The following is an 11,189-nucleotide window of genomic DNA, read 5'->3' as shown; positions in this document are numbered from 1 at the left end:
AATGTGAGTACTTTTTTAATAAAACATATGTATATATGACACATTTTTCTATTATACACCTTGATACTATGTACTGTATTATTATGACAAAATTTAGTTACAAACTTAGTCATATTCTATTCCCTAAAAAAAAAAACCTTAGGCTACAATTTTTATTAAGAAAATTAACATGACTACATATTTTAAAATCTAATCGTTGAATTGTATGGTCTTTATGTTCTTAATACATATGTCATCTTCTCAAAAAAAAAAAAAAAAAACACATATGTCAAAGCCAATTGGATGTAATTTACTATTCAATCTATAAACTTATTTTTTATACATAATTTTTAACTACAAAAACTTGAAATTTAAACATTTGATTGATGATATAGCTATTAATTTTTTATTTTCTAAAAATTTTACAAGTATGAAAAATATAAAATGAAAATATAGTCAAATGATGGATTTGTTAAAATTCACGTTCAATAGGAACGTATTGAGTGGAGTTATAACTTTAGGACTACAACAAAGTTTGTTGCTAAATTTTTTCATTATTATTATTATCCTTGAAAACTATTTTTAGCGTTCTTTATTGATTTCTAAATACACGTTTTAATACTTTAAATTTTTTTTAAAAAAAATTCGTCCTTTTTTAAGTTCATCCAAATATCCAATTAATAAAGGGGGCGTCACTTCCCTTCTATTTATTTTCACCCTTTGCACTAAAAAATAAAATCATTAATTATTTCTTCTTCATCATCATCATCATCACCATGCTCATTGTTGTTATTGTCCAGAAATGAACATTTTTTTTTATCATGGGGTTTATTATTTAATGCGCTCCCTCTAGTTCGCTCCCTCTAGTTCGAAGCTTTCAATTTTCTCACGGGGCAACAAGAATGGCAAAGTCAGTTCTCGCCCACCACCTGTTTGATGATTTGCTTCTTTGAACTCACACTTTTTTTTGTTTTTGTAAACTTGGTACGCATCCCTAGTCCAGTATATTGTAATCATGACATTCAACTTTTTGAGGGGAAGTATCGCCTTCTCATCAGTTGTGAATTCTCATTTTTCTTTGAGGGTGTGTCGTTTTTGCTCCAAGGCCTCCACAACAATTCTTGATAAAGAGACAGAGATAACAACACGTTCAGCACCTTCTTTTAGTTATTCTAGTAGTCTTCATCTCTCTCCATTGTTTACTGATGATAAAGTTCATTCGGGTAGTTATGATATTGAGCTTGTGGATCATGATACGTGGAGAGTTTCGTCTGGTTTAGCACAAGCTTGGCAAGGAGTAGATGGTACTTCTTCATTGGGAACAAATTCTCTTATGGTTGATGAACCAGTTGATTCTTGTTCTCAAGTTGTTGAGTGTGATCAGGACTTCGATGACATTGATAATATGAGAATTCGTGGCAATCTGTTCTATAAACTTGACCGGGATTCCAAGGAATTTGAAGAGTACAATCTTGATTTCCACCGGAGGAAGTCTTCAAATCGAGAGAATGATCGAAAGGAAATCAAAAAGGCAGAGAAAAAGGATATCCCAAGTGGTAACGTGGCCCCAAGAGTTGAAAAACTTCCTAAGGTAGTAAGCAACAAAATTGTTAAGTCTCCACTTGATGAAATGGATAATGCCTGTGTTGGTAAGAAGAAGCTGAGGACTCCAACTTATAATCAACTTACCGGTCCTTACCACGAACCTTTTTGCTTGGACATTTGCATATCCAAGGCTTCTGTTCGTGCCTGTGTTGTCCACAGGGTGACAAGTAAGGTTGTTGCTGTGGCACATTCCATTTCTAAAGACATGAAGTTTGACCTGGCTTCGACTAGGAATGTGACTGCTTGTGGTGCTGTGGGGGCAGTTCTGGCTCAGAGGGCATTGGCTGATGATATTCATGATGTGGTTTACACTCCTAGGAAGGGGGACAGATTGGAAGGGAAGCTTCAGGTTGTGCTTCAATCTATTATTGATAATGGTGTTAATGTGAAGGTGAAGCTTAAGCAAAAGAGACCCATAAGAGGTGGTCTGTCATCTACACCTTAGAAGTATGGTTGTTAAATTTGTTCTTTATAGTTAGTCCAGTCAGTTTTCACCCAAGTCTTTACTCTTAATTTTACTTCTTTATTTGAAACTGGCTCTGGTTTCTTTCTAATGTGAACTGTTATAGTTTGATCTGACCATAATGAGTCAGTTCACAGCAGGAGAAAATTTTAGTGAAGACCCTTTGACAAGAAGACAATGACCTACAAGGCTACAACTACAACAATATAATTCCAACCCCAAAAATTGTAAGATTCTGAGTGTAGTTTTGTTAACCTCTCTCTTCTCCACAACTAAACACAGGACGAGAGGAATTTAGCTGACCGTGGTCTGTAGTAGGCTTCAGTTATTTATTAGGGTGTTCAGTATTGTCATCATATCTTGTACAATCATTTGGTGTTCTTGGATTTGTTCTTTGTAATGTATGAATAACAATCAAATCTTTCTTCATTTCGGCCAATACATCATTACATGGTTTTGAAATTTGATTTCTAATATAATTGCTTTATATTTTGTTCATCCTATCTGGATAGATTAATAACCATACCGTTATCCACATTTCCACCACCATAGCAAATGCCATAACTTAGTGACAGCCTCCCTCTGCCTCCCTCTGTTTTAGCCCATAACATAGAGTAACAGCCTCCCTCTGTTTTAGCCCATAACATAGAGTAACAGCCTCCCTCTGTTTTAGCCCATAATTTGACACTTGTTTTAGCCCATAACATAGAGTAACAGCCTCCCTCTGCCTGGTTGATCCAGCAGCATTTTGGCCATAGCCAATTTTTACAAAAGCAATGCGTTTTTTGACTACTTGTTAGAGTTACACCACATAGTCTCATATTATTGACACAACTTTATTATAAGCCAATCAAAATAGATGATATCATCAGTGTAGAAAAAAAAATTATGTCCCTAGTTTTATTGTTTGAATCAATGCCACATTCGAACAGGATTGAAAACCAAGATGATTACACAATTATTAACTGAAATGCAGCACATAACATGATTATTATTAGTAAGAAGCAGGAACTAACTCAATTCAACAATAAAGAACCAACATCCTCAAACTATATTAAAAACCAACAAAAATCAAAATTATTAGTCATTAGCTGTTGCTAATTGCAAAGAAAGCAGTTCATCCTCAGGAATAGTTCTAATGTGACAATCCGAGCATGGATAAAGCTGCACATAAAAGTGCATAACCTTGCTCCCCCACGTCATCACTAAGCATACCATCACTCTGATCAACTGAGCCACTCAAGAGCCGAGCTGGGCAAGTCATGCATACCCCAAGCTTGCAGTCATGTGGGATAGACAGCCCAGAATCAAGTGCCTTGGTTAGAATGGTCTCGTTTGGTTCCACTTCTAGTTGGGTAGTTTGACCCTTGTGCTTAATGGCCACTTTGTATGATTGAACAATAGGTGAGGAGAGCCAGGTTGGTTTGAATTTGAGATGGAATGAAGTAACAGAGAGGTTGTTGGTGTGGTTGTGTCTTGGTGGAATGAGTGTAGGAGATGGAGTGAAGTGAAGGGTTGCCATGTTTTTGTCTCAAGAGGTAGTAGAGAGAGGTTGTGCCTTTTGGAGTGTTAAGGAGGTGTGTAACTGGAGATGGAGGAAAAATGAAGGACATGTTCTATGGCATGACCAAAGGCATCCAAATTGGCCACTACTGCGAACTTATGTACAGAGTGTAGCATGATACTTCTAGTTTCACAAAAGCCAAAGTATCCAAATCTTAAACAAGGATGCAATTGTTCAACTTTTGCCAGATCAAAGAATCCAGTTGGAATCACTAGAGATGCGTAAAGATTCAAATGATTCAAATATATCAACGTGTATATATGCACAGTTGGACTAATTCAATACTCAAAAGAAAATTGTATAGCTACTTAGTAAGCAATCAGAAATTCTCTTCCAATCCTAGATTAATAAAAATAAGATAAAATAAAATAGAAGGTTTTCAAATGCTTAAGTTTTCTTTTATAGCTTAGTTAACCATATCTTTTTTTAAAATCAACTACCAAGGATAGCCAAGTTCAGAGGTAATAATATAGAAATACTGTGTGTTCTGCAAATCTTCTGACAATGCAGAGAACATTTTTTTTTTTTTTTTGTGCATACAGTTTCTATATATGTAGACAAATTGATCATTGGGAAACAGAGTTCAAATGTGCTATACTTCTAAAAGTAGCCTACCCGGATGAAATCTGTCATATATAGACAGAAAATCAGAGATGTTATGCTCACAATTTTTAAGATGAAGAAGCCATTTTTAAATTCATTAAGGATGCCATAAGATTCAGCCTTGTCTCTTATTGTTACAGTTAATTTCAGCAGCTTAAGCAGCTTGTTTTTCTGTTGGATTAAAATTTACACTAATAATTCCAGGGAAAAAAAAAAGAGGTAATTACACCTAAGTTTGCCTTTGTTCCCTATATATACACATTAAGCAACCTATTAGCACCAGATAACAATTCCAACCTGATAAATGATACCAGAAACTCATCTACCAATATAAAAAGTACCAAATTTGGACTCTGGAGAAATTAAAGTAATGATAAAAGTAGCATTATTTGAAAAGAAAATCTTTCTTATGGTGTAATTCCCATCCAGAAATATTAGTAGCTTGTTTCAAAGCAGCTCTCCACATGTACACATTGTCTATGATATCTTTGAAATGCTCTTGATGTTTTCATGCACTCAATGATCTTTGTTAGTTCAATCAAGCACCAGCTCACTGAAGTGTAGTCTTTGGAGAGAGTGACGTGGCTGGAAACAGGTACTTCCCCTCTCCTCTCCCTCCATCCCCCTTCTGTTCCAGACCCTGAAGTCTTAGAATAGTTTTCCCACTTTTAAATGATTTAAAAAAAAATCAGATCTCTAAACATAAGCCATCAAGGTGCATTACTTCTATTATACTCAACAAGAAAACTTTGCAAACAATTTTATCACCTTTGTTGCAATTTAACTTCGCCAGGGAAATAGGACCTGCAAGAAACAAATAGGAATTCTCTCTTGAGTCTAATTTTGAAAAGGATGGTATGAGAGAAGCCAACCTCCCAGGGAATTAGGCCTAAATTTTTATTTTTATTTTACCACACTGCAGTGGCATGCATCTATTGCTTTCCCCTATGCAAACTTGTGGTAAATTAATAAATACTTTAGAAAGAGAGCAACAACAAGAGTGGCGAATTTAACATCCAACACAATTGAACAAATACGGCTACCGTGGCATACAATCAGTTGCACATATTTTCTCATCAGCTATCAATGTGACAATTTGTATCCAGTATGGCCCTCGTCACAGGTTATTTAAAAAAAAATGCCAATGATTTTTTAAAGAAGAAAAAAGAAATCTACAGCCACTAACAAACAAGATCCAAAAGAGGGAAAAATAGGTGACTTACAAAAAATCTGAGAGAAGAAGTTGATCAGCTGTGCAGATTCATCAAAAGCTACCAATTTCACTGGGATTCCTCTTCCTCATAATCAGAGTCACCTTGTCCATGTGTACATAAATTGCCAATCCATTTTCCCAAACACAGCATGAGTCTTTCAATTAGATTAGGGAGCTGTATCCCCTTTGGGTGTGGTGTGTCTACGTCATTAGAGGTACCTTCTCCACAAGGTACAGCCCGATTCACATCCTCATCATAGTTATGAGTGATACTGATGATGCTACTGCTACACTCAGCTTTAGTTTGCCTGGCATCTTCAATGTCTTGATTAGAGCGTATAAAGTTTGGAATCAGAGCTTCAATGTCTTGCTCATATACCAAACGGGCCCCACATGTCGTAACCTTCATGCCTGGATTTCTGATTTCAAATGTAATCTCAATCTGATGACTGAAACCAGTAGCAACAGCATGACTTTGACTCAATGCTTCTTCCCAGTCCTTTCCGAAGAATGGAGAGGGAAGATATCTCATGTAAAGGTGATGTTGATACAATTCGAGCTTACCAAATATTTTAAAGCGATCAGTACCTGGAATCAGAATTCCGTTGGCTTTAACGGAAAACCGAAGCGTATTCTCGTCATCTTGTCTTATAAATGGATGATATGGGAATGGGAAGAATACAAAAACAACGCACACAGCGATCCCCATGAATTTGTTACATAAATCTGAAGGCACTTGTAGATTCATTGAAGCCCTCGAATTTTGGTGGCTAAACCATTTTGGGATTTCACAACCTGGAAACACGGGACCATTTTGCAGCTGATTTTTTATATGGTACATCTGAAACATACAAATCATGATGCTTAGAACTTCACATGCAAGTGCAGCACACACACATATATACACAAGGAGAGAGAGAGAGAGAGAGAGAGAGAGAGAGATACCTTAATCAAATGATGCCTTAAAATTGTTAACAACATGTCAACGTAGCCTTGATTCTCACTCAATTTGACACAATTTAAAAGAATGAGATTCGGGATAAGACTATCTTCTGGCCATAACACAAATGTTTCCAATGAGGTACACCCTGATGCATTAATCAACTGGATACCTAATGGAAGTTTTGGCAATGATCGAAGACTAGTGCAACCTTTTAAACTAAGACTTTTCAATTCAGAAAGCCCAATGATGCTATTAGGAAGGACAACAAAACTATTTCTGTCTAGAACTAATTGTTTTAAAGATGACAAGCAGCCAAAATCATCCGGAATTTCCCGAATATTGCAATAGCTTAGATCTAGATCGATCAAAGAATGCTTTAATATGCCCATGGGATTTGGACTTCTTTGTTGCATTAAAGGAAAGCAAAGGAGTTCTTCACATCCATGGAGACAAAGGAATTTGAGATTTTTCAAGAGAAGAATGGAGGAAGGTAGCTCTCTTATAGCAGTTCCACTCACATCTAACTCCTCTAGGCCTCCAACGTTTCCCAAGTACTCTGGCAATTCATCAAGTTTTGAGCAGCCAGATAAAGCTAGAGTTTTTAGAGATGTCAAACTACGACTTACATTAGGAAATCTTGAAAGATTCTTGCAATCACTTATGTCCAATTTAACAAGGCCAATAAAATGCTCTACTGATAGATCCTCAATGGCAGTATTGTCCAAATAAAGCTCCGATAAACGTGACATATTTCCCACAATTTCTGGAAATTTCCTCAACCTTAAACATCCCGAAAGAATACAAACTTCAAGAGATTCCAAGTTGATCTTGTGTGGAAGGCTTTCAAGGCATTCACAACCTCTTAGATCCAATCGAATAAGTCGTTTGAGATTTCCAAGAGATTCATGAACCTTAGACAATGTTGTACAACGTTGAAGAATCAATTGCCTGAGAGTTAGGACTCCACTAAAGTCTGGGGTTTCGATCAAGTTTTGAGAGTCACTCAAGTCAATAAATTTTAACTTTTCTAAAATCTGTTATAAACCAATAAATAATTAGATAAACTCAAGCCTTAAAAAGGTAGAAATACACATTTGCATAAGTAAAAATCTTACCATAATTCCTTTCCACAGTTGTTCGATGCAGCAAAAATGCATTATGAGTTCAACAAGTTTATTTGGTTGGAAATTATTTGGAAAGGACTTTAAAGGATATCCATGCCATTCTAAAGCCCGTAACTCATTAGAAAGATAAATGAGGCCTTGTGGAAGTTCCACATTACCTCCAATGAGGTGATGTCGAAGTTGCATATTAACAATTTCAACCAAACTCAATTTATTACCAATTTTAAGCAATCTCAATTTATTACCAATTTTAAGCAATCTCAAATTTTTCATCATTGAGAAGGCTTTCAAGTATTCCACTTTACCCACATGTGTGTTTAGGACTATGCCTTCAACAATGTCTGTTCCCTAATAACCAAAAACAATGAAATTAGAATAATTCGTAAATTCTTAGAATATTTTGTAATATTATATATACTTCTCAAAGTTTAGATTTAGACTATAGTCAACTTACAGTATTATTCTCCAATACATGAAGGACATCCTCATACATCCACAACCTCGTACGTCTACCGGGCTCTTTAGGTGATTCACGCCAAACAATTTCATGACCCATTTCTTGTAACAAATCATGCATCCACAAAGTTCCCCAATTATCAATGGTTATAAGAGATTTTTCTATGAGGATGTCAATATTGTAGTCTGGGTAGTAACCAAAATTTTCTAACATATCTCTTATGTGATCCTTTTTCTCTCCTTTGAAGAAACATGCAATATCTAGGAACAATTCTTTCTCTGTATACAGTAGCCCATCAAAACTTATTTGAAGTACGTTCATAATTTTTATATCAGGTTCTACTTTTAGCTTATCTAGAGCACTTCTCCATGCATTAGTTTTTCTACCAAATAATGAAGAGCCTAAAACTTTAAGAGCTAAAGGTAGGCCGTCAGCATAACTCACAAAATTCATAGACAAATCCACATAATTTTCTTCAGGATAGTTCTTCTTGAACGCTCTCCAACTAAAAAGCTCCAAAGCCTCGTTTCTGTTCAACCCCTTAGCTTCATATACATCATCCACTTCATGACTTCTCAACATATGGTTATCTCTACTTGTTATAATGATTCTACTTCCTACACCAAACCAATCATGTTTCCCTGCAAGTGCTTCTAATTGTTCTTCTTCATCCACGTCATCAAGGACAATAAGAACCATTTTATTACGCATTCTATTCAATATAAGATTGATTCCCTCACTAACATCCCCAAAATTTATTTCACTTTCCATAAGGATCTTAGAAAGAAGTTGCTTCTGTAAAGAAACTAGCCCTTGTTTTTTAGTTTCTTCTCTTACCTTAGAGATAAAGCTGCTAGCTTCAAACTTACCAGAAATTCTTTGATAAATTTCTTGTGCAAGAGTAGTTTTGCCTATTCCACCCATCCCGCAAATCCCTACAAAGCGAACACCACCCAGCCCTTCATCCAAATAAAATTCCAACATTTCCTTCACACGAGATTCTATTCCAACAAGATCCTTAGAAACAGGCCTTAAGAATTTTCTATTCAATTCTTTATATATCCTTTGAAGGATTTCTTGGATAACTTTTGATTCATGCCTACAAAGAAGACAATAAAACAATCATTTTGATGAGACAAAGTTAGCCACATTAAAGACACAAAATATTTTGTATAAATGCGAACTTATCTTCGTTCAATAGCAAAAGGGGAATTCGAAAAATGTATTAGAGCAGTGTTATGACTATAACAATTCAGTGCTTTGTGAGTGTGCCTAATATTATTTAGTCCCTTGTAGTATTTTTCTTGGATTTATATTTTCATGATCCTTTTTTCTTTTTCTTTAATCTTCACAATAAGAAAAAACATATAAAAAGACCAATTGAAGTATCTATAATACAACTTCAAATTATTTTATTGATACATGAAGGCTATTTTCCAGCCCTCCCAAATTGTTCTTCAGATTGACATACAGGACAGCAACTTATAGAGATACATGTCATGGTTTTTTTTGGGAGGAGGGGGTACGAATTCTATTGTTGCTTTTCAAGCCAAAATGATCTTAAATTTCAGTGGTTCACCATCTGGCTGGGCCCCTTCGGCTGAGTTTGGATACGGATGAAAATTATTGCGTCCGCGTCTGTGCGTTTTTTTTTTTTTTTTTTTTTTTTTTTTTTCTTCGGCTGATGCACGATTCAGGGGGGACAGCGGTTACTGTTTATGCACTGTGCATGAACAGTAGCCGATTTTGTTGACTTTTCAGCATCTTTGTGGGTCCTGTGTACTGTTCATGGGACCCACAAACTTCACTTTTCAGATTTTTTAAAATTAAAAATGGGACCCACGGCACTATTCACACATTTAAAAATTATTTTGGTACAGTGTTTTCAGTTTTCAGTTTTCAGTTTTCAGCAATAAGCTGTATCCAAACGGACCCTTCTTGTTCTTTGTTTTTCATTATCAACCCCTGCAGCCCTGCTCTTTCTTGAAGGGGTAACCATTTAGAAATCACAAGTATTAGGATTTTTTTTTTTAATGTTGGCATATTTCATGTCAAATTTCATTGTATTTGTATGCAACAATTGCTAGAAGTGGAGTTGGCATATTTCAGGTTGTATTGTATGTGGGTTGAGACTTGAGAGGTTCAAATGCTAGAAGTGGAGTTGCTGCACTAGCAATCTCGGATGAGCGAACTGGCAGTATTAGACATCTTGAACTAAAAGAGGCAAGCGTTCACTTTGAAATCATTAAGGGTCAACTATAAAAGGCAAAGCTTCCTTGTCTTGACAAACGCGGATTACGAAGTTCGTGACTTTATTGATCAGTAATTCAGTAAGAACCAAAGTCCAACCTGAGCTGTAATTTCCTAAGTTCATAATACATACAGGTGACAAACTGAAATTCTCTCTGTTTGGATTCGACTAGAAAAAGTAAATATTGATTATGCACAAGTTTCAAAGTAATCTATGTTGACACCGAAAGAAGCAAAGAAAAATGTTACCTATCGTATAAATGCCATCCAGAGATATTGCCAACTTCTTTCAAAGCAGCTTTCCATGCTTGCACATCCTCTTTGTTAATCTTGGGATTTCTTGTGTGCTTAGCAAAGGCTTCGATGAGAGTCGTCCCCGTCTGGTTCCGTACATCAGAGGGATCCACGTGGTAAAAGACAGGCAAAACTGTCAACCCATTGTTGTTCATACATTCGACAATTTTCGCTAGTTCAATCAAACACCACTTTGAAGAGGCATAGTTTCTTGAAAGAACGATGATTGCATACTTGGACTCTTCTATTGCTTTCAAGAGCTCTGAATTTATATATTTTCCTCGCTCAAGTTCCTCATCATCCCTAAAGGTGGTAATGCCTTTTTGTTTCAAAGAAGTATAGAGATGGTCTGTAAAATTCTTGCGGGTGTCAACACCACAAAAACTAAGGAAGGCGTCGTATTTCCAAGAAGAAGAAGAAGAAGAAGAAGAAGGAAAGCAGGCTGTTTGAGTGGCCATGGAAGGTAATGGAAGCAAATTGTTCCCCGGTAAAAATCACCAGCGTTCAGCTGCAAAGAAAGTGGAGAAGAATAAAGTTTGAAGGGAGATTAACATTGGATTCGATGAGGTTGCAGGCGAGAGAAAGGAGAGAAAAACAAATGATAAAAGGAGATCATCGGATTCTTTACCTAGAAATAGAAAATTTAATTAATTAAATAAAAAAGAGTCTGGAAAGTATGTTATTGTCAATGCAC

At 35.9% G+C, this 11,189-nt stretch overlaps 3 protein-coding genes across 4 annotated transcripts; 1 reads left to right on the top strand and 2 right to left on the bottom strand.

The window, feature by feature from the left end:
- The first annotated feature begins 700 nt into the window (after positions 1-700).
- LOC142626023 (uncharacterized) lies at positions 701-2,478 on the top strand. The gene has a single exon (XM_075799788.1). The coding sequence runs from the start codon at positions 995-997 to the stop codon at positions 2,027-2,029; it is 1,035 nt and encodes a 344-aa protein (XP_075655903.1). The 5' UTR covers positions 701-994; the 3' UTR covers positions 2,030-2,478.
- A 704-nt stretch (positions 2,479-3,182) lies between these two features.
- LOC142624296 (ferredoxin C 1, chloroplastic-like) lies at positions 3,183-3,569 on the bottom strand. Its single transcript, XM_075797822.1, has one exon. It carries the CDS (start codon positions 3,567-3,569, stop codon positions 3,183-3,185), a length of 387 nt encoding a protein of 128 aa, XP_075653937.1.
- A 729-nt stretch (positions 3,570-4,298) lies between these two features.
- On the bottom strand, positions 4,299-11,110 carry LOC142623276 (TMV resistance protein N-like). 2 transcript variants are annotated; one of them, XR_012842092.1, is made up of 6 exons: positions 10,451-11,110; positions 7,949-9,050; positions 7,486-7,842; positions 6,373-7,404; positions 5,438-6,268; positions 4,299-4,879 (listed from the first exon to the last, which is right to left on the bottom strand). XR_012842092.1 is itself a non-coding variant. In XM_075796666.1 (5 exons), the coding sequence occupies exons 1-5, from the start codon at positions 10,951-10,953 to the stop codon at positions 5,495-5,497; spliced, it is 3,768 nt and encodes a 1,255-aa protein (XP_075652781.1). In that variant the 5' UTR covers positions 10,954-11,110; the 3' UTR covers positions 4,914-5,494. The 2 variants fall into 2 exon arrangements, 1 of the variants encoding a protein (XP_075652781.1); XM_075796666.1 differs by lacking the exon at positions 4,299-4,879 and having other exon boundaries at positions 4,914-6,268.
- Positions 11,111-11,189: the final 79 nt, after the last annotated feature.

This window comes from Castanea sativa, chromosome 2 (genome assembly GCF_040712315.1).
Source record: "Castanea sativa cultivar Marrone di Chiusa Pesio chromosome 2, ASM4071231v1".
Taxonomy (NCBI): domain Eukaryota; kingdom Viridiplantae; phylum Streptophyta; class Magnoliopsida; order Fagales; family Fagaceae; genus Castanea; species Castanea sativa.
Note: the sequence above shows the minus strand (reverse complement) of the source record. Positions and strands in the feature narration are given on the sequence as shown.